General features: G+C 60.6%; 3 protein-coding genes across 5 annotated transcripts in view; 2 read left to right on the top strand and 1 right to left on the bottom strand.

The window, feature by feature from the left end:
- Positions 1-1,536, top strand: part of LOC117639484 — a 71,414-nt gene extending 69,878 nt beyond the window's left edge. The window contains exons 4-6 of the mRNA XM_034375191.1: positions 859-1,093; positions 1,177-1,291; positions 1,377-1,536. Of these exons, the coding sequence (XP_034231082.1) occupies positions 859-1,093; positions 1,177-1,291; positions 1,377-1,520 (494 nt within the window). The 3' untranslated portion in view covers positions 1,521-1,536. The remainder of the gene's footprint in view (positions 1-858; positions 1,094-1,176; positions 1,292-1,376) is intronic.
- A 10,461-nt stretch (positions 1,537-11,997) lies between these two features.
- On the top strand, positions 11,998-18,090 carry LOC117639564 (cholinesterase 1-like). 3 transcript variants are annotated; one of them, XM_034375361.1, is made up of 9 exons: positions 11,998-12,201; positions 15,147-15,288; positions 15,363-15,651; positions 15,727-15,912; positions 15,995-16,200; positions 16,284-16,670; positions 16,740-16,893; positions 16,981-17,122; positions 17,205-18,090. In XM_034375361.1, exons 1-9 carry the CDS (start codon positions 12,140-12,142, stop codon positions 17,380-17,382), a joined length of 1,746 nt encoding a protein of 581 aa, XP_034231252.1. In that variant the 5' UTR covers positions 11,998-12,139; the 3' UTR covers positions 17,383-18,090. The 3 variants fall into 3 exon arrangements, with proteins under 3 accessions (XP_034231252.1, XP_034231251.1, XP_034231253.1); XM_034375360.1 differs by lacking the exon at positions 11,998-12,201 and adding an exon at positions 13,425-13,682; XM_034375362.1 differs by lacking the exon at positions 11,998-12,201 and adding an exon at positions 14,699-14,820.
- A 1,074-nt stretch (positions 18,091-19,164) lies between these two features.
- Positions 19,165-22,371, bottom strand: LOC117639764 (trypsin-1-like). The gene is made up of 8 exons (XM_034375650.1): positions 21,612-22,371; positions 21,476-21,540; positions 21,225-21,364; positions 20,936-21,129; positions 20,591-20,771; positions 20,223-20,467; positions 19,724-19,884; positions 19,165-19,636 (listed from the first exon to the last, which is right to left on the bottom strand). The coding sequence occupies exons 1-8, from the start codon at positions 21,757-21,759 to the stop codon at positions 19,475-19,477; spliced, it is 1,296 nt and encodes a 431-aa protein (XP_034231541.1). The 5' UTR covers positions 21,760-22,371; the 3' UTR covers positions 19,165-19,474.
- Positions 22,372-22,420: the final 49 nt, after the last annotated feature.

Below are 22,420 nucleotides of genomic sequence, written 5' to 3'. Positions count from 1 at the left end.
GCAGGGGCTCTGCCGCCGCGCTCCGCACAGGCCGAGGCAGCGGACTCATTCCGAGAGGCCAGGCCTTTCCCTCTCTCTGTCTCTCTCGCACCTGCACGCGGCGCCCCACGAGTGCGAGAGAGACAGAGCGAACGAGTCCGCAAGGCCACGCCGGACGGAGCAGGAATGCCGGGGCGTGCGGCTGCTTCAACATGTTCGTTTCGCGAAACTTGAATTCAATATTTGAATTTGGTGGCGGCCTGGCGGCCCGGCGGCACGCAGTCTGCGCCACCACCCTGGCGGCCCCGCAGTCGGGTCGGCAGTCGGCACCGCGGCGCGCGCGGCGTGGTGTTGGTTCCCCGAACTTGTCACGCCAAGGCTGCGGCGCTGTCGCTGCTGTCGGGGATGCAGCCGGCTGACGTGTCAATGCGGTGGCGTGAGGCCGCGGGAGAGAGAGGGGGGGGAGAGGAAGTGGAGGGCGTTAATGACGACGGAGCCGGTCCCCGCCGTCCCCCTGATGCGTGTTTCGCGTGTTTTTTGCCCGCCCTGGCAGCGCCTCGCTCCGTCTCTCTCGCACTCGCGGGTCGCCCCGTAGGGGTGCGAGGGAGACGGAGAGAGCGACGAGGGCGCTGCCACCACACTGCCACCGCGCTGCAGCCCTCATTGTTTGGCCGGCGAGGCGATTGTATGCGGCAACACCTTCGCCCGCTTCGCGCTTCGCGGCGTGGCGTGTGATTATCGCTGCCAGTGTGGTGTGTGCCAAAAAAGGAAAAGAAATGGAATTGCCGACGAAAAAGAAGCGGGCGTCGATACCGCCACCACACTGCCACGGTTCGCTGCGATGTTTCACTAATCCCACTCGTTCCGTCTGTCTTGCAGAGTTCCTGCGCCACGCCCCCTGCATGAGTGAGGTGCGCAACGACCACGAGGTGTGCTCCAACGTGTACCAGGAGCGCATGGCCCAGATCGAGCAGAAGACCAAGCTTCGGACGGCGCGCCACTCGCAGCACCACCACAACCACAACCACCACTACCGCCACCACCACAACCACACGGCCGCCGAGGAGGACCTGGAGAAGCAGCAACACGAGGACGACCTGCGGACGCTGTGCTGGTGAGTGTCTCAACGCCGGTTTTCGCCTTTGGGATTGGATTGTGCGCAGCGAACTGACTTTGACTTCGTTTCGTCGCTTGCAGCTCCTTCCAGGACTACCTCCGCTGCTCGCAGTCCGTGGTGGAGGACAAGTGCGGCGAGGAGACGGCGCGGTTCGCGCACGGCTTCATGGACAGGATGGCCCAGTCGCTGGTCACGGTACGTCCTGTTTGTTTACGTTTGTTTTTGCTCATTGTTGTTGTCGTTGTTCTCGTCGCTCACGACCACCTTCTTGTTCTTGCAGAGCCACTGCCAGGCCTACCCTCCCGGCTCGGAGCTGTGCTACGACTTCTCTCCCGCCGCGCGGCCGCTGTCGTCGCGGTGGCACTCCTTGGTGCCCGTGGCGCTGGCGCTGCTGGGCCTGGTGTCCGCGTCCTCCAGGCGGTGACGGGCGCCCCGGCCGCGGCCCTCGACGCCCTCGTCACCTACCCGCGTCCGCGCGTCCCCGCGACCCTCGCCGTCGACGCGGCCCGCGCCCGGCAGCCGGCCTGCCGCCGAGACTACAACGCCACCTTCGCCTTGACCGGCTCGACCGGCTCGCCGCCGGGGAGGGGATTCCTTGATACCATCGTCAACCTGGTCCAGTTTTGTGTGTGTGTGCGTGCGTGTGTGTGTGTTTGTGTGTGTGAATCAGTGTGAGTGCGTTAACGATTTGGGCGTTGAGCGCCCTTAAGTATTTATTAGAAAAAAATGTGACTATTTTTGTCAGAAACTCATTCATGTATTTGTTTTCTCTATTAGAGTTGTTATTTTTATGTCGAGCGAATGGCAGGTGTAAATGTGTGTTAGGTCAAACTCATACCAAAGTTTCGGTTGACGTGAAACGAAGCAACCGGCTCTGTGCTTATATGTTTTTAAGAAAAGTAGTGCATCACAAGTGTTTGTATAGTTTCTAGGCCAGTGACCATGGATATTAGCCTAGTCTTTGCCAAATTTTAATTCGACTTAAATTCTTATAGTATGTTGGTATGTATTTTTAGAGTGGAACACGAATTAGTTTGCCCATGAGGCTTATTGTGAAGAGTTATCCAGCTCTCTAGAGACCACATACTAAAACTGGGACCAAATACTACTAGCTTAAAATCTTACATTGTTTTATTTCAGTAAGTGGACTCTAAAGAGCGGATAGATTCAGCCGCTGTAGATGGGTAGAACCTCAACAAACTCCCTAGACAATGAAGCAAAGCACACTTTTCCTGTACCTTGACTGAAATTATCATAGTGAATGAATTGTTAACTCTATTGTTGTAGATTAGTTGCTTTTATGCTGTTTCACGTTCTATTTAAGAATTTCATTTGTTCAGAAAAAAAAATCACTTTCATTCTCATTTGATTCTAAGGCGATATGCCGCGGGATACCATCGTACATCTTCATATCTTCATTTCATCTTTTGATTAATTTATTGCAATCCGTCCTAGAGAGAGCAGCTCTCTTGTTATGAAACGTTTTACCACTATTTATGCTGTACTTTAATGAATTAGCTTAATGAAATAATTGAGGCAAATTTCTCTAATAGAAATTCTGTCATGTTTGCAGTGCATGAAAACAACTTACTTTTATCTAAAATTTTAAAAAAGAAACAGAAAAAAATGGAAATCTTAAGTTTTTTAATTTTATTATTCAATCTAGTTTCACAATGTTCTATTACACCTTTCTACTTTTTCTCACATCACATATCTTCTTGTACCAGTGAGCCTAAACTACCTGTAATAGTCTGTATAAATTTTGACAGACTTTTCAAAGTTACATCATCATGGTGATAGTTGTAGTACAGCTGTAAATTTTTTATTCATCTAAACCAAGTTTGGAAAAAAAAATTGTTTTGGTTCTAAGAATTATTACATCTCGGTAACGTTTCATTATTTTAAGATAATGTACATATCTGTAAAATGGTGTGATGCAGTGTGTGTGCATGTGGGAGTGTATAAATGAGTGAATGTATGTATTTCTTTTTATGTACTCATGTGTGTCGTGAAAGTTTGAGTTTGATGCAGTCCGTACAATATTCGGTCTTGCTTGTGATTCTTTGTAGACAGCATAGTAGACAGCAATGTTCCTATCAGACTGAGAAATGAGCCCAACTTGGGGCAGAAAAGCAAGCAAACCATGCCATCTTGTGGTGGTTGGGCGAATCCATTCTGAATGAAGCTTCTTCTTTTAGGGACTTGATGACGTTGTAACAGTATTAATGAACTTGAATCATGAACCATGAGGTTACTTTGGAGACTGAAGTGCTGCAGGACATTGCGGCAAAGCAGGGCAGCATGGCATAAAAACATAATACAGACAGAAAAGTACTAAATCAGAAATTACTCTATGGCAAACTTTTGGCATTTATTGACACAGTTGCTCCATTAATTTGAGAGGATGCTGCTCCTGCCAACCAAAGTAAGCGGAGCTCAAGTGTAAATAACCTACTTCGTATCCATACCATTTTGCCGCACGTCTTTTTATATTTCCGGATTTAAAATCTTTGGAAATGCCGACGTTTAGTCAAATGTCGCGCCGAATGTCGTTAGAGTAAAAAGTGATACAACCATTGATATTTTCGAAGTAAAATATTAGAAATTCATACTGTATATTGTACATAAAAATGCACTACAGTATGTAAAGATTTGTGTAACGTGATAATACATTTTATTGAATATGTTGTCAACCTGTTTGTAATAAAGAAAATTATGTTTAATTTTTACATAACGAATCTTTATTTAACACACCTACCTATTCCCAATAGCCTCATGCTACCACACCAGAACTAAACTCAGCGTCACAGGGAAAGTCATTTTCTCACCAAATAGAATGAGTCAAAGATTATCAGGCATCGGGCATCTGTTTCTTAGACCCATAGCAACGTTCCATATGAATTTCAGACAAATCTGAGATGGTCGCCCATTTTTGTCGAAAGGCATGGTTTTTTCACGTTTTGGGTAAAAAATTTGAAATGGTCCAAATTCGAGTATGTTGTGCTGGAGCACTCCCCAGTACCCCTAGACACTATTTGGAGGAACATTTCGGCCCGAAACAATCTTTTTCCGGCGAAAAACAGGGCGTGAGGCGAGAGGCGCGAACCCTGCGCCGTCTGAGTAGGCAGCCCAACGCACAGTAGGGGAGCTGCGCACCCCTACGCAACCCCCCAAACGCACACGAGTGCGAGAGAGACAGGCAGATCTCCGCAAGCACCGCGGGACGCACCGCGGGACGCACAAAGGAGAGCGGTTAGTCCCGGTTTGTCCAGCGCGCTCGCGGGCAGCCCGAACACAGCGTGCGTTTGCATGCCGTAATCCGTCATTTCGTGATGTATTACATCGGCCGGGCCGAACGCGATACGATGCGATCTTCTGCTGAATGCGCGGGGCGAGTCGCGGACGCTGGACGCCGGCCAGACGGACATGTGGGGGCGGGGGGCGCTTGTGGAACACAGCGTGGGCGGAGCGGAGGGGAGGGGAAGAAAAATGCTGCCCCTTGCATGGAGAGAGCACCCCGAGATAGATAGCCGGCCGTGTTGCTGCTCGCCTGCTCGCCGCTTCCTCGTGTGTGACGGAGAGAGACGGCCGCGGGCCGCGGGACGCACCCCCTGCCCCGCGAAGGTTCAACCCCATTAGGGTCGCTAAGTTGCCAGGTGTAAGCAGACCGGCTGGGGCATCATGGCGGTAGCGCACCTGCGGAGCGACTCGCAACAGCACTTCGTCACCCTGTCTCTCTCCCTCCCCGACGGATGCGTGTGAGTGCGAGAGAGACAGACAGACCGCGCGCCGTTCTGAGTCATCCTGCTCTCTTCGGCAGTCCAGTCGGCACGGCTGTTGGTTGGGTTGCCTGGCGTCGGGGCGCTGCCTACGGCCGACTCACGCAGAATGGAGCAGAAAGGATTGTTCGCTGCAAGTTTGACGGCCTGGCGGCCTGACCAAGTGTCCGCCCTTCTTGTGCACTGTGCAGAGCGGCCGTTACTTCCCTCTCGTTATTCCGCCTCTGTTTCTTCCCTCCTTCTTATTGGCGCCTACAAACCGGCAGCGCGGGGCCGTGGCAAAACAGGGATCCGGGCGCCACAGTGCCGCCGTGCCGGCGTCGCGGAGGTGCTGCGGAGGCGGCGCCCCGCCACCGCCACCACCACGACGAACAGACAGCAACATTGATTAAAATCCGCTCCGCGCCGCTTCGCCGTCTCTGCGTTTCATTAGAAGTCGCTGGCGGGGTGGCCCCGCGTCCCCGCGTCCCCGCGTCCCCCGGGCCCCTGGGAGACCGTTCGCTCCGTTCAGCGCTCATTATTTATGGCTGCGAAATGACTTCATTTGGGAAAGGCGGCGGGGACGTCGGCGCCAATGCAATGGCCGAGGCGCCGGGGCCGCGGCGGGGCCGTGGCCGAGGCCCAGACTCCGCCGGGCGCCGCCGGCCCGGTGTGACTAACTACCCCTCGGCCTCGCCCTGGGCCTCGCCCTGGGCCGCGGCCGGGAGAAATGAGGGCCCCCGCCGAGGCCCCCGACGGGGCAGCTAAGAAATCGCGCGAGGAGCGCGAAGCTGCCGCAATTTCTGTGTTAATGCGTGCGATGGCTGCGATGATGAACAAGGCCATCAGGGCCGACGGCGTCCACGACTGCCGCGCTGCCAACGGTCTATATTCCGCGCGGAAATGAAAAGCGATGCGAAAATTACGGTGGTGTGGACATTTTGAAAATTAAAATGACATTGGCGTTTTTTTGAGAGCTCGGCTGCCGGCCGGAGCGCCTGTGAAGTCGAGGGTAGGCAGCCCTGCGAGACTCCGCGGCGTGGCGGGCCGGCCCACCCGGAGTTCCTCGGGCGCTCCGGTCGCCGAGAGACATCGACTGTCTCGCCTCTCCAAGACTCTCTAGCGGTGCCGGTGACGCGGTGACGTGGTGGCGCGGTGGACGCACGTACCGGCGCGTACTCGGGTCCCACGTGCCGGCAATACCTCGGGGCACCTTGAGCTGCCTGAGCTGCTTGAGCCTAGCCGGCCGGAGACACTTGCTTCTCAGTCGCGCTGCGTGTGCCAAATTTCGATTAGATAGCAGTGCGGGCACGGGAGGAGTTTGGCGCGGTCACGCCAAGGTGGGCTGCGACTCGTGGGGCGGACTGTCTGTCCCAGCCCAGCTGCGGCGGAGGCAATGCTGAATGAATTTCGCCATTATTTGTCAAGCAAGATAGACCCCAAAAAAAATGGTCAAAAATAGTAATTTTTCAAAAAATTATTTTGGTGTTAGTTTATCCAAATTCTTCAAAAGATGGCAGCGAAGTCCTTCAACACTCTTCGAAATTCGCCGGGTCCGCCAGGCGGCAGACGGTGTGTAAGGATGCGCTCCGAATGTGCTTCCTGGAGGTCGCTTCTGCTTGTCGTCGTGCTCCAGTCGCTCCAGGCGCTCCAGGCGCACGCGGCCGTCCGCGCTTGGCCCTCGACGCTTGGCGCTTGGAGTGACCTTTCCCAGTGGAGAGCCCAGCCGGCCGGCCGACCCGGGAGAAAAAGGCGCGTAAAGCGCTGCTGTATACGGAGCGCCCGTAAAGTAGTTTTGATGCGCGCTTGATGCTCGATGCTTGCCGCCGCCATGCTGCTGCATTGTGGGAATTATTACGACTCAACTGTACTCGGGATAGGCCACCGCGCTGCCGCGCTGCCGCCAGAAGGCGCCTCTGTCTCTCTCGCACCCCCTGCGGCCTGCGGGACGCCCCGTGAGTGCGAGAGAGACAGAGCGACGAAAGCGCTGTTCGGCACCTAGCCTCGGCTGACGCACTGCAGTGCTTTGGACGGCCACGCGGCACAGGGGGCATGCGCGAGGCGGCGCAGCGCGAACGGTGGCTTATGTTGCTCTAAAGCAGACAAATATACTGCCTGCGAAAGTTGGGAGTAACTGCCGCGGCCTCGCTGGGGGCAAGGCGGTGCGGAGGCCCTGCTGGTGCTGTTCCTCCAGGGCGCCGCCGTGGCCGAGGCCGTGGCCGTGGCCGAGTCGGTGCCGCCCTTGCGCGGTACGCCCCCCGCCGGCCCGGCCTCGGCCTTCCCCATTAGTGTTCGGGGCCGCGGGATGAATGCGCCGCCACGCTGCAAACGGCGAGAGCGGTTCCAGGTTCCAGGTTGCGGCGCAAGTGCGCGCCAATTCATGTCGGTTTGCCGTCCCACAGTGGGCCAGAAGACCGGCGGAGGCGGCCAAAACTCTAGACACGTTTGAAGCTCCAGAATCGCTTAATGTGACTCAGACCGACCGTGTGACCCCACCAATGGATTCCTCGTACGGAGAGCAATTAATTGGTGGGGTCACACGTTCGGTTCGAGTCCCATTTAGCGATTCTGGAGCTCAAAACGCGTCTAGAATTCTGGCCGCCTTCACCGGTCTTCCGGCCCACTGTGCGTCCTCTTCCTCCAGGCGGACTTGAAACCTGCTGCGGAAATGCGCAGCGAGTGTGCGAGTTCAGCCGCCTCGGAATACAGTGCGAAACGGATAACAGTTTTGCCATTTGTCGCGACTATCTGTAAACAAGCCTGGCGCGCTGCGCAGTGCTGCGTCACGGGGGCGCAGCGGCGCTGGCTGCGATTCCCACGCTCCTCGCAGACCCGTCGCTCCGTCTCGGTCGCACTCACGCGGCGCGCTTTCGGCGCGCGAGAGAGACAGGGCGACGACACGCGGTTCGACAGTCGCCTCGCTTCCGTGCCGCTTCCGCCGACCGGCCGGCGCGGCGGTCTGACCGGGCCGGGCCGCCTGGACGAGTGGACTGGCGTGGGCTCCACTCGACGACAAAGTTGCAGCGGGGCAGCGGAGCGGCTATTAGCATGCTTCCATTTTTAGAACAAGGAAAGAGTTCCCGCCTGGCGCCGGCGCCCCGCCGCGGACGGACAGACGGACGGACAGACAGACGGACGGACGCCAGGTGAACCGGCGGCACCGGCGGCGCCGCGGCGGTGGCGGTAGCGGCCCGGCGGCCCGTGCGCTGCAGGTGATTCCAAACCGTGCTGTCGTCGCTCTGTCTCTCTCGCACTCATGGGCCGCCCCGTGGCGGTGCGAGAGAGACAGAGCGCTGTTCCGGACCACCACTGTCGGCCCGGCCAATCAGATGGCGGCGCCGTGCACCGGTTCGGCCGGGTTGGTTCGGCGTTGCGCCGCGTTGCGCGCGCAGCAGGCGCTGCACTGTGGGCACTGTGCCGGCCGGTCGGTGTGCCAGTGTGCCAGGCCGCCGGGCCGCCGGGGCCACGCCACTACAAGTACTACGCTACTCCCGCTTACTAGTGTAGCTACCGGCAAGGCGGCACGCGGCGCGCGACACACGTGTTAGGGTTGCCTGTTTTCGCCGGCCGGCGCTCCGCACTCCACGTGTGCGACTGCCAGACGCGGCCAGCAGACTCATCCCGAGAGTCTCTCTCGCACTCATGGAGCGTCCCGCACTGGTGCGAGAGAGACGGAGCGACGACTATCGGAAGCGGTCGGCACGCTGCCACGGCTTGCGGCCGGTGCGTCAACGCTGGGATGCTGCACGCGCCGTCTCTCTCTCTCTCTCTCTCTCTCTCTCTCTCTCTCTCTCTCTCTCTCTCTCTCTCTCTCTCTCGCACTCATCAGGCGTCCCGTAGGGGTGCGAGAGAGACAGCGCGGCACCTCAGTCATTTTATCAGGGTCGTTAATCGATCTCTCGATCCGGATCGAGGCAATCGGCACCGCGGCACCGCTATCGCGCCGTCGGGCGGGGCGGCATCGCACGCGTGTTCAATTCGTTCTCGGAAAACTCCCTCCTCTTCTTCTTCGACTTCATTTCCTCCTTCTCCTCGCTCTTCTTCTTCTTCTTCTTCTTCATTCAGTCCAGTTCCATCGGGAGTAATTGAACCAATTTGCGAAGCCCCTCGTCGAATGAAAGCCCTGACCTGAAGGGGATGGCCGACTTTCGGCTCCGCACTGTTTTGACAACCCTTCACGATAATGACCGTTCTTTGCGGAGCAACCGATACGCTTATCGCACTCGTCGGAACGAAACCGGCATGCGAAACGAAATGAAACAATCAGCGAGCGAGCGTGGCGAGCTCGTGGCGCCAAAAGCAAAACACACCATTGCATAACCTCAAATTACCATAACCATACAGATCTGTTTGATGACACAAAAAAATAAATAATAAAACAGAAATAGATTCGAATGGGATTGCTCCTCACTGCAAAGTTGGTCGGCAAGAGGAAGCCTTGAGGGAAGTCCCTGCCCGCCCAGCGCACCAGTGTAGCTACATCCCCCTCCCCATTCCGCCTCAGGGGGAAGTCCCTCACCACTGTTTTGCACTCCCTCGCCGCCTTCGACGGCCCGTTCCCTCTTCGACCGTCCGAGGGCTTTGCGGACGTTGAATCGATTTGGATTCGAGTACGGGGCTCCGGCAAAAAAAAAGCAAGTCTGCCACCAACCGAAATCCCAAGGCGTGTGAATGTGTGGCGTGTATGTGTGGGTAACCGTGTTTCTTGTTTTCGTTCCGACTTGTTGCCGCGTGGAGGGAGGGGGGGGAGCCACACGTGCCACGGAGGTTACTTTCCCTGCGTATGACACAGGGCGCTGCAGTTGCACCGCGGGTTGCAACCCGTTGCATGGCAGCCCACTTTTCAAACAGGTCCTGCTAAAAACGGCGGCGGGTGTCCTTCGGGGCCGCGTTGGGCGCGGAGCGAGGCGGAGACGGCTTGCCGGGGATTTCGGCTTTCGGAGCGCTCGGCTCGCCGGCCGGCGCCGCGCCGCTCGCCGAAGGGTCACCCTCCGGACGTTCTATTCTCAGTGCCTGGCAAATCTGGCCAGTTTGGAGTTTGGACTCCCCACTCCCCACTCCGCGGCAAAGCCGTGGCGCCGCAAACTACACTCGCAACGTTCTCCACGTGGAGGCGGCCAGGCGAAGCCAGGCGGCGGTGAACTCCGTTCGACCCGCGGACAATTCCAAGCGCGCCTCCCCTACTGCATGCACGCGCACGCGTGCTCTCTCTGTCGCTCTCACACACGCACTCGCAGGGCGCCCTCTCTCCCTCACCCGCCCACGTACTCCACGCGCGCGCACACACGCCAAAATGTGCTCCACGCGCGGCAGTGCGGCATCATGGCCCGGTCACATTGACCTGACCGCACACGCGCCTCGGCGCCTCGCAAAAGGCATGCTTGTCCGTCAGCCCCCCCCCCCCCTCCGCCCGCCGGATTGAACCCGTGTTGTGTCCGGACACGTACTCGGTACCAGGCGGCGCGGCGCTGGCCGTGCTGGCCGACGCGTGCCATAGTGTGTTACTGGGGGACGTCTGCCGCCGGGCCGCCCATGGCCTGGCCCCCGTCCTCCGCTCGGAGACAGACACCGACGGAGACGGACACGCGCGGGCCCTCGGTCCAGTTTATTACACGTGGCCAGCCAGACATCCCCACCCCCCTTCCCCTGGGGGGCGCCCACGGCGGTGTCTCGCGGCTGGAGTTTGGCTTGCGTGCCGCCGGGGGCCCGGACGGCCCGGAGCCTGGAACCACTGCCGCTATGGAAGTTTTCCTTGTTCGCCGGCGACATGAGGCCAACTTCTCACGCCGTCTCTCTCGCACTCACTGCGCGTCCGGTGCGGCGCGAGAGAGACAGAGCGACGAGGCGGCGCGCGCGGAATTGGTCTGCAGGTCCTCGGCACGTGGAGTTGGGCTCGGAGGAGGAATGACCGTTTTGGGCGACTGTACGGTCCTGCCCCGCCAGCCCCGCCACGTGCCGATAACGCTGGGCGTGGCCGCGTCACCGCGTCGCTTCATCGCGGCAAGGGTTGAAGGGCTTGTTGTCATGTCCGAGTCCCCCAGCAGGCCGAGTAGGCCCGGCCCACGTGTGCGAGGCAGGCCGGGGCAGGCCGGGCGGGCAGACACGCGGCGCCGCGGCGTCCACGCTCAGGAGGGTGCGGCCCGCCAAGCCGTATCACAGTGACCAACATTCCTCGGTGAGCAGGCGCTTCTTTCCTGCGACCCAGTGAGGCGAGTGTCCACTGCACTGCATGCTTCTTCCGCGAGCCGCGCCCGCCACTCGTGATCCCTTCGGGGAAGCGCCAGACAAGGCGTCGTTCAACTCACTCTATTTCAGACCAGGAAGGTCTCCCGAGCCGCGAGGTGAAGTTGTCCGATGAGGGCAGAAGCAGGGCGCGCGTCGACATGTTCGATTTGAGACTCGCTGCGCGCTGCGCTCTCCGGACCGTGAAAGGGGGCATGACGGCGAAATACCCGCGCGTGGCGGGGCGGGGCGGGGCGGGGCGGGGCGGCTAGGGCGGGACCACAGGCCGACCGGTCGTATTGGGGCCGGGCCCAGGCCGGGCCGGCCAGGGTCATACACGTGTACTCCGGAGGCGCCAAGCGCGCCAAGCCAAGCGTCGAGCGGACCGGGAGGCCGCACGCCGCCGAATGGCACAATCTCAATTAGATGCCGCTTCTTATTGGTCTCTTTGGGAGTCTGGAGTCGCGATGAAGAACCGCGCGCGGCGCCACTGTTTTTGTCTTGTTTTTCTCGGATTCAAATTCACTGAACACGATCTCTGAACCGTGCCGCTACTAATACATATCTCATTGAGAATCAGAAATAAAGTCGGGAACAAGTCGTCTTTCGACGATCCGCACGCGGCGAAACACAGTGTCCTGGTGTTCCAGGGCCACCCTGGAAAAAGGGGGCCGTTTCTACAGGGTGGGCCTGGAGCATCCGGACTCTGTTTTTGCCGTGACCGCTGGACAATCTCACCGCACACACTGAGACGCCGACACAGAGGCCCCGCTGTCTGCTGCCTCCGACGCTCTGTCGCGACGGACTCGGACAGACTCGGCTCGGCGGCGAGGCTGGGTTGGCTGGGTTGGCTGGCTTGGCTGGGCGAGGCGCGCCGGCCGGCGACGGCGAGGTCGCCGCACTGCGTTTGGCTAGTCTGGCTACGCGCGTCTCTACGCGTGTCGCGTGGCTGCCGGCGGCTGCGCGGCTACGCGTTTGCCCATCCTCTAAGTGGGGCCTCCAATAAGAGGAAAGGTCAAGGTGCCCGCGACCAATCGCCCGGCCCGTCTGTGCCCGTCTGCGTATGACTGAGTCAGTGAGTGTGACGGCGACGGAGTCGGGACGGAGTCGGGGCGCCCCCTTACTGTACGTACTTCCGTGTGACCGGCGAGATCCGGCCAAATCCAGACGAGGGTTAGGTTGTGTTGAGTTAGGTTAGGTTCTGTTGGGTTAGGTTAGGTTAGGTTACGTTAGCTTAAGGTAGGTTTAAAAAAATGCTCTCGGGGGGGAAAAATGCTCTTTGCAGACAAATTCCTGCAGTCTCCTGGGTCTGAGGTTGTTTGTTATGTCGCGTTGAGTTAGCTGTGGCTCCTGGCAACGACAAACGTGCCTCAAAAATAAATGCTCAAAAAAAAAGATACTTGAACCGATGTGCTTGTGCCGCCCCCCGGCGCGTGGACCCGACGGCTTAAAACCCTCGCAACGACACTCTGATAGCAAGGTGTTTGTTTCCGTCCCGGGCGGAGACACCTCATCGGAGATACCCTATCACTGTGCTGCATCTGCAACTGCGCCCTGGCCGGGCCGCGCCCGGCGGGTAGGCAGTCCCGGGTGCAGCCCCGTCCCCGGGACTGCCTACCTTCGGGTTCTAATCGGGGACCTCCGGACTTCCGGGCACGGAACTGCAAGGCCGGAACGACGTTACCGGGTGAAACTTGACACTCGAAACAGTTGCCTCGTGGAGGCGATTCGGCCCGGGCGGGCGTGGCGTGGGTAGGAGTGTGAGGGCGAGAGGGTCCGGCTAGTGCGAAAGCACGAGAGGACGAAACGAATCAAGTGGACCGGCGGTGGCAAATTTGAGAAGCGGCCCGGCGAACTGGGTCAAGCAAGGCAGGCGAAGGCAGGGCAAGGCACGAGCAGGCCGTCGTGCGGCGAGCGCGGGGGGCTCACTCCGAACTCTCTGTCTCTCTCGCGCCAGTGCGCAAGCCCCCCGAGTGCGAGAGAGACAGAGCGACGAAAGCCCCGTCGAGCCTGCCGCTTTCACTGCAGCGCGGATGCACCGCGACCTTGGCAAGGCCGGCAAGGCCCTGCGCGCGGTCGCCCGGTCGCCCCGTGCGAGTGCCGAATGTTTTCCGGGAGCGGGCTGCGCGGGGGCTGGGGCAGGCTGGGGCAGGCTTGGGCAGGCCGGGGCAGGCCGGCCGGCCGTCCCAGGGGGGAGGGGGCCAGGAGAGGGACATAAAACCACCGGCCGGAGGCCAGGCCACTTATAGTCCGGCCGCGGCGCGCTCCACGCCCCTCTCCGCGACGCTAAGCAGGTGGGTGCTCGTATCAGCATCGGACGGGGCATCGCGGCACCGCGGCACCGCCTCGCCGACCGCACCGCCCGGGCACCGCCAGTGGCAGTCACACTTTGGCCGGTGTTGGACACACTGTTGGAGCCGCTAGCCCGCGGTAGGCCCGCGCGTTCGCCACCGCCGCGTCCGCGAGTCCGCGCCCCAGTCTCCCCGGAAGGCACGCACCCTCAAGATGACGGCCTCCGGCACCTCCGTGACGGCGTGCCTGCTGCTGCTGCTGGCCGCGGCCTCCGCCAACAGCCCCTGCCCGACGTGCGACCCCCTGGCGCCGCGGTGAGTGCTCCAACCCACCACTGCTACGCCCCCTCCGGGACCCGCCCCCTAAACGCCGTGACGGCTCCCGCAGTCATTCCGGGAATTCCTTCGGCTTACTTCTGTGCGTCTGGACAGTCACTAGAGCTGCACTGCGCGCTTGTTATCAATTCAAACAAATGCGAGACATTGGAGACAGTCCTGAAGGACGCACCGATAGTCCATCCAAACTTGGCGGGAACATCGCGACGAGTCTTTTTTCCGGTACGTGTTTGTGCGTCGACCTAGATTTTGGCGCGAAATGCTGACGGCTGACATGCGCAGGCCGCGCTACGACGGGCCGGCAGGCCGGCGTGACGTAGGTAGGGCCAGCCGGCCAGCCGGCCAGCGTGGGGCAGAGCCTAGGCCAGCCGGCCAGCCGCACAGTGGGCCAGCCCAGCTGGTGGCGAGGCGAGAGCGGAGCGGAGCGTGCGGCGACCGGCGCGGCGCGGCCAGCGCGGGGCGGGCCGATGCCAACTCTATCAGCTGGTCGCCGCTAGCGCCGCTCCGCTAGTCGCGCGTGCCGCCCCGCCGCCCGCCCCCCACCTACACATTACGTGAAGGTGCATTCACACAGGCCGCGTGGCCGCGTCACACACGCACACGCACACACGCACACACACTCGCGCACACGTGGGCTCGTTCGTAACGCGGCGGTCAGAAGACGCCGCGACAGGGTCATTTCTTTTGCGGACTGATTCCAAGTCTCTCCCTCTCGTGTGAGGTAGAAAATAGAGAGAGACTGACGGAACGCTCTATGGCCGATTTCACCAGAGGTGGCAGCAGTGAAACAAAAGACAGTCGGTCCACAACAAACAGACGACTACTGTAACGCGCACAAATGACCGTTAAAGAGGCCATTTTGTGCGCGTTTGTCGTCTGTTTGTTGTGGACCGACTGTCTTTTGTTTCACTGCTGCCCCACCTCTGGTGAAATCGGCCGTACTCGGAATGAGCATAGGACAGGACTGCAGTGGCGCACCTCAGCGAACGGCAAATCGTGTTGTCTATTATTTGTTATCGATTTTGACGGCGTGCGCTCGGCGCTCGCTCGACACTGTCGCGGCCGAAACGCCTTTCGGCGAAACACGGTCGCCTGCTCGCCCCGCGGGTGGCGCCACGTGCGTATTCCGGTTCCTGTCGGACGCCTCCGTGCCGCGTGTCGTCGCTCCGTCTCTCTCGCACCCGCTGCGTCGCCGCGGCTCGCCCCAACGAGTGCGAGAGAGACGGCGCGACGAAAGCTGCGCTCGGAAGCAGCCTGCTCGGAAGAAAAATTGAGACGCGTAAAGTGACCAAACGAGTGTGCCTTCCTGCTCGCCGGCACACTGCCTTGGCAGTGGAGGGGGCGTGACGCGCGTGACGCACGCAACGCACGCGTGCTGGCGGCATATGGAAATCCAATCAGTCTCTAGTTTTTATTTTCCCCCGTTTTTGTTTTGTTGTTCAGAGAGGCCAAACACCTCTGGCAGGTGGAGAGCAAGAACGGGCTGCTCAACGGCGAGCTGGTCAAGGGAGCGGACAGCATTGAGTACTACTCCTTCAAGGGCATTCCCTACGCCAAGGCGCCCCTGGGGGAGCTCCGATTCAGAGTAAGTGCGAGGCGGAGTGCCTGGCGTGCGGAAATTTCCCCGCGAGCTTGACGCCAACCCTGCCCTTCCCGCAGAACCCCCAGCCCGCCGAGCCCTGGCACGGCTCGGTGCGCCCCGCGCTCGCCGAGGGCTCCAAGTGCGTCCAGATCGCCGTGCCCTCCATGCAGCCCGAGGGCGCCGAGGACTGCCTGTTCCTGAACGTGTACAGCCGCTGGCTGGGCCCCGCCAAGCTGCCCGTCATGGTGTACATCCACGGCGGGGGCTTCGTCTACGGCTCTGGCACACTGGCCGAGAACGGCCCCGAGTTCCTCATCTACCACGACGTGGTGCTGGTCACCCTCAACTACCGGCTGGGCGCGTTCGGTAAGATGATACTGGTAAAAACAATCTTCCAAGCTGCCGGACAAATCTTTTGAACAACGGCCATTCCGCTTTCAGGCTTCCTGAACCTGGACAACGACGACATCCCCGGCAACATGGGGCTCAAGGACCAGGTCCTGGCCCTCAAGTGGGTGCAGGAGAACATCGCGGCGTTCGGCGGCGACCCCAGCAAGGTCACCATCTTCGGCAACTCGGCTGGGGCGGTGTCGGTGCACTACCACACCCTGAGCAGGGCCAGCCAAGGTGGGCGCCGGGGACACACCTCTTCATCAACGCGAGCAAACCCCTTTCGGAGCCCACTTTCATTGATCGTCTTGTCTGCCAGGCCTGTTCCGGGCCGCCATCATGCAGAGCGGCAACGCGCTGGCGAACTTCGGCTACCAAGAGACGCACCTCGACATGGCCAAGCGGCTCAGCGAGCAGCTGGGCGAGAAGGCCGCCGGCAGCGACAAGGCCAAGATAGCGGAGACTCTGCGGAGGGCCTCCAGCAAGGAGATCCTCAACGCCAACCTCGCCATGATCCAGGCCGACGTAAGTGCGCGGCGTCGCTCTGTCTCACTCGCACCCCGACGGGGCGCCCCGTGAGTGACTCAGCCTCACCATTCACGTTGCAGCCGCAGCTGCAGCTGGGCCTCCCCGCCTTCTGCCCGAGCCCCGAGCGGCGCGCGGCCGGCGCGCAGAGCAAGTTCCTGACCCGCGACCCCGAGAGCTTGGTGCGCGTCCCCGAGGTGGCGGCCGTGCCCACCATCGCGGGCCTCAGCGGCAACGAGGGCCACTTCGCGTTCGCGTTCGGCGGCCTGGCGGGCAAGCCGGAGGTGGTGGCCGCCCTCAAGCAGAACCCCGCGCTCCTGCTGCCCACCAACCTCACCCCGTTCCCGGACACCGTCAAGGTGCTGGGCCTCAACGGCAAGCCCGCTCTGTCCGCGGAGCAGGCCGCGCGGGTCGGCCAGGACCTCAAGGACGAGTACAAGCTGGACGGTGACAACGCGGGCTTCATCCAGGTAAAGCTCGAGCCCGGTTCGGCGGCAAAGTCCAGGGGGCGTCAGTCACTGACTCCGTTCTTGCTGCAGTTCTACGGCGACCTGTTCACCGCCATGCCCACGCACCGCCTCGTCAACCTGTCGCTGGCGCACCACGGCCCCGAGGCGCCCCTGTTCCTCTACCACTTCCTGGAGGACGGCGACTACAACTGGGGCAAGGTGTCCTTCGGCGTCAGCAGCAAGGGTCAGTACGCAAGGCTGTCCCCGCGCGGGGACAAAAATTAAACAATGCTGTTGGAGGAATTCATTTGGTTTGACTTTGTCGGTGCAGAGGCGACGCACACGGACGAGCTGGGCTACCTGATGCGCATCACCTCGCCGGCGACCTTCCCGACGCAGACACTGTTCGACCAGAACGCCGCGTCCAGCCGGACGCTCTGCAGCCTCACCAAGCTGTGGACCAACTTCGCCAAGTAAGCCTCTGCTTGCCCCGCTTTGCCGCCAGTCACTGCAGCACTGTAACTAAACGGAGACTTGCTTCCCCCCGCCTTGCAGAGTCAGCAACCCCCTGCTGGAGGGCTGGGAGCCCGCCGACGCGCGGGCCGCCGCGCTGGCCGCGCCCTACGCCAAGCTCAGCGCCGACACCCTGGGCCGCCTGGGCGAGGGGCTGGGCGGCAAGGCCATGGCGCTCTGGGACCGCGTCTTCGCCTTGACGAGGACCAACAGCAACTGACCGAGTGGGGCGTCCTCTGCGGTCTGCGTGTGCAGCCCCAGGGCAGCCCCTGCAGAGACCCGAGTGATCGCTGTGCAGTATTCTTCTCGCGGTTACCCAGCCTGGCTGAACCCCTGTTCAGCACGGCACTGTCGCAAGCAGCAGAGAAACAAAATCCAAAAAAAATATAAAAGTTGGACTCCAACGAGTCTAGTCAAGCGGAGTATAGGATTTCCTATCCCTATCTTGGGGGAGCTTGACTATAATGGACTATACTGAGAAATTCGATGTGTGTTTCATCGAGGGGTGCATTGTGGGTCCGCTAAAAAAACAAAGGTGAAAACTTTAAAACGTTTCTTTCCATTTAAAAAAAAACGGAAAAAAATCGGAAAGCTTATTTGGCTTTTGAAGAATGAATGTAACACAAGCCTTTCTGTTTACCGTTTGATCTCAAATGCGGGTATTTTACTCACGTAGGAGAGCGTGGGGATAAAGCGTGCTGAATTGTGTAGTCTAGTGAATGTCCCCCTTTCGGAGGTATTCTGTGCATGACAAACATTTTCAGACTCCAAAATTTAGTCGTGAAAAATACTGAGCGATGGGGTGGGGGAGAGGTGTCCGCACCCCTGAAGCTTACGTGTGATGTCTATTTGTACCTGTTGTATTATAATATAATGTTTGAACGTAATTTTAGCCTAATAAATATTGATTGTTGCATTTTATACGTAATTTTGGTCCTTGACTTTCCTGTCTGCCCCACACTGTAGAGATAAAGTGCCTCTGAGTCAAAATCCCGGACGCGTTTTGAGCGCTAGAATCGCTGGGCGCGAACTGAGCGTGTGACCCCCACCAATGGATTCCTCGTTCGGAGAGGAATCCACTGGTGGGGTCACACGTTCGGTTCGAGTCTGGAGCTCAAAACGCGTCCGGGATTTGGACCGCCTCCACTGGCCTTCTGGCCCACTGTGCAGCCAGGCGCCAGGCAGTCGCAGGTCGACGTGGCCGGGGAGCGTGGACGTTAAAAGGTGGGAGATAAATGGAGCAAAACTACACGTCGGGAAGTTTGTGTGTCCTCGATCCTCGGTCCTCGGGGCGCGGGGAATCGCCCCTACGTGCCCTGGCAGTCCTGGCGGCCCTGGCCCGGTGCCTCCAGCTCCAGGGTGGCCGTGCCGGCGTGGCCTCGGCCTGCTGGCCGCCGGAACTGCCGCCGAGGCGCGGGAAAGATCGGCATAAATTGCCCGAAATAGCAAAGCGGAGAGAGAAAGAGATGGCCCGGTGGGCCTATGCCCAATGCATCGGTCCAGGAGTCAGGGCCGGGCGGCGGGGCCAGCAGACGACACTACGTGAGGGCCATGCCGATGAGGCGCCGGGGCGAACGACGAACGCGCGGCTCGCGGGCGCCACTAGCGCCACGTGGCGACGGGCCGATGCGCCATCTAGCAGCTGCCTGGCACGCTGTAAAACCACCAGCATCCGAAGCACTGCCAAAAAAGGAACCGTTTGTTGTCGTTTTTAGCAGATGACGCCTTTTTTCTGTGTGTCGATAAACGCGGCACGCCGCGTGCGAGAGGTGGCGGCGCCTTGAGTTCCCTGCCCGCCGCACGGCCGTGCACGATGGGGTGCCTACCCACGGGCGCTACCATCATTACCATTGCCACTACGGGCTAGACCACAACCAAGCACGCGCTGCCGCCCACTTACGCCCCGCTGAACCTCAAGATGGAATCCGCCGGCGGAAACGGACCCTCGTGTTATCAATTTGGCCGGGAGAGAGAGGTTCAAGCGCAAGCAGCACGAGGCATATCGGGACAAATGTATTTATTGCACGATTTCGAGGCACAGAGATACAAGCCGGAATGCGCTCTCGCTCTCGCTTCGGCGGGCTTGGCGCGGCACGCTGGCGGTGGATGTCCGGGACTCTCCTTGACGACGGCCTTGAAGGCGGCCTTGACGACGGCCTTGACGGCGGCCTTGGCAACGGCCTTGTCAGCGGCCTTGACGGCGGCCTCGACGACGGCCTCGACGGCAGTGTGGCGGTGGCCACGGCAGCGGCGGGGTTGGTTCAGGTACAAACTGGCGGCTAGGGTGGCCAGGTGGCGTGCTCCTTCCGCGTTCACCGCCGCGTGTTCTGCGCGATCCAGTCCAGATACATGCCCACGTTGGTGTAGACGCCGGGCTTCCCCGGCTCGCCGCACCGCACGCCGAACGACACGATGCCGATGTTGCACCAGCGGCCGTCGTTCATCTGCAGGAGCAACGGTCCACCGGAGTCGCCCTGGGAACGAACAAGTTGCCAGCTATGATCGGAGGTTCGCGCCCCGCCCGGTGAAGCTGTACGCCGCGAACTTTTGAACGAGCCCACCTGGCATGAGTCCCGGCCCCCGGCCTCGGTGCCGGCGCAGATCTCCGTCTCCAGGATGGGCTGGTCGAACTGGCGCTGGCAGTCCTCCTGGCTCCAGATGGGCAGCGTCACCTCCATCAGCACGTTGCTGGGCGGCCCGCCGTAGTACACCGTGCCCCACCCTGCGACATCACAACATTGCCGTTCCAAAACAATACCGCCATAAAAAATGTAAAATATTATTAAATTTAGCGTAATTTGATAGCGCGGCGGTGCACCTACTCGAGGCACTTGACGGACTCGGCGGCGGCACCCTAATGAGTCAGTCCGCGGATGAATCAGCCCCCCCCCCCCGACTCATTTAGGGCCGCTCGTTACTCGCGTATCTTATCAAAGCATCAAAGTCTGGGGCGCGACGGCGCGACGGTCTGCCGGTCTGCCACCCACACGCTGCGGCGCTGCACTGCGAACGCGAAAGCGCACGCGCCGCCCGGATTCGAACCCGGGCCCTTGGACTTACCGATGACGACGGCGAGCTGCCCCGCGAGGTCCATGTCGGGCGGCGGCAGGCAGACGGGCCACACGTAGTCCGTGAACTCGGCCTCGCCCGCCAGGTACAGGATGGCGATGTCGTCGGTGTACGCGTCCGGGTTGAAGCGCTCGTTGACCAGGATGTCCGTCACCTCGAACGTCTGCACGCGCTCGGGGACGGGCTGGCTGAGGTCGTACTCGCCGAGCCCCACCGTCAAGTCCCCGGCCTCCAAACTGCGAGGGGAAAGGAAAGGGGCGGATTCTTAAACATGGGTCCAATCCCCCCGAGCGGAAAGGCAGGCCAGCAAGGCGCATCCAAGCATGCCTCCAGGCCGCGCTCTCCCGCCTACGACGCACTTGTAAACACAGTGGGCCGCGGTGAGGATGTGGGTGGAGTCGAGCAGCACGCCGCCGCAGAACTGCTGCAGGCCGTTGCGGAGCAGGGCGGCCATCCAGGGGAACTGGCCGGGCTCGGCCTCCTGGCCGCCCTCCACCTTGGCGTTCTCGTTGCGTCGCCGCACGCGCGTCGTCCCGCACGCTGCAACAGTCAGAGGCCAGTCACGCGGTCCTTCAAAACCCCTGGCGCACCCGGGGGAGGGACAGCACAGCGCCTGGGGTGGCCGTCGCCGGCCAATCGGCGTCCCGCGCGGTCCCGCGAGCTGTCTCTCCGCCTCCGGTTTCGAACCGGCCGAATGTACTTACTGTCGCCCCCCAGGGCCTGCGAGCTCTGCGACCTGTCGACGAAACCGGGCTTCTTCATGCGGAACGGTCTGCCGGAGTCGCCCCTGGAGCCGCGGCCGCGGCCTCGGCCTCGGCCCAGGCCGGTGCGGTTCATCGGGTAGTCCCTGCTGGAGTCGTAGAGGTCCTTGTCGTCGGGGCAGCACACGCCGATGAACCTGGATGGGATTGGAGTCAGCTGATCGCTCGGTCTCTCTCGCACCCCGTGGCTCCGTAGGGGTGCGGGAGAGACAGGGCGTTAGGCTGCACTCACTTGCCCTCGATGACGCACGCGTAGTCCTTGAACCGGTCAAAGTTGTCCTTGAACTCGTCGAGCACGCAGAAGCGGACGTGGCGGCAGTGGCCCGGCTCCTTGTTGGGCGTGATGCAGCTCTGGAACGGGACGTCCTCCTCCTGCGGGCAGCGCCGTCGGCCACATCAGCAGCGCTCGTCTCCCTCGCACCCCGACGGAACGCCCCATGAGTGCGAGAGAGACAGAGCGACGAAAGCACAGAGAAAACTCACGTCGTCGTCGCCGGTGATGAGGGTGGGGTGCGGGTGTGTGGAGTCCGAACGCAGCACGGCGCGGCCTGCATGCAACAAACCACCCCAGTCAAGCGTCTAGTTCAGCGGCAAGGCGGCGGGCGAGGACGCCCCCTACCTGTCCTCGTTGAAGCTTCGGAGGAGTCCTCGTCGTCCAGGCCGGCGTGGAGCGCCGAGGCGAGCAGGACGATCAACAGCGTCGCCCGGGTGACCCGGGCCACGACGCCCAGCCCTTCTGACAGCGACGTCGTCGTCGACATGGCCATTTCGCTGCCGACGGGGTTCTGGTTCTGGCGGTGAGGGCCGACTCCATGCCGTGGCGGGCGCGGCTAGGCTGGCCCCACAATGACCTGCTGCCGAAAAGTGCCAACGACATCAAGACGGACAAGACGTCTCGCGGGGCTTGCTCGCTTCTTGCTTGCTCCAGTTTCCAGCAGCCATTGTTCTGCGATCAATGCTGAATAGGTGGTAACGCTGCTGCGCTGCCGTGCGGTCGAGTCTCGCGCGCTCCACTCGCAACCCTTTCGTTTTTCTGGGGGGCCGATTTTAATTCAGATGCAGGCTTTTAACTTTCATGGCCGTTTTTAAGGGCCCTCGTGCGGTGGAATCGGCGACTCGCGGGGAATGACAGTGCCGTTCTCAACTGCAGGCGCAGTCAATGGAGTGTGTGTGAGAGAGACAGGCAGGCGGCCCGTTCCGTTCGGCCCGTTCGCGACGGCGGCGGCGTATCTCGAGGGTGACGTCACTTTCCCCCACGAGGCGTGCGTCAGGCCGTCAGGCTGACACCGGACAGCGATTTGAGTTGGGCAAACGTCGTTATTCCGCCTTGGCTGTGCATCACACTCCGAATCCTCCGAATGTTGCCATGTCCATGAGGTCATCACATCCGCACCGCGCCGCGCGACGCCGGTATTCGAGGTCCCTCCC

Source organism: Thrips palmi, unplaced genomic scaffold, assembly GCF_012932325.1.
Source record: "Thrips palmi isolate BJ-2018 unplaced genomic scaffold, TpBJ-2018v1 HiC_scaffold_11, whole genome shotgun sequence".
Classification (NCBI taxonomy): domain Eukaryota; kingdom Metazoa; phylum Arthropoda; class Insecta; order Thysanoptera; family Thripidae; genus Thrips; species Thrips palmi.
The sequence above is the reverse complement of the archived record's forward strand: the minus strand, read 5'-3'. Positions and strand labels throughout refer to the sequence as shown.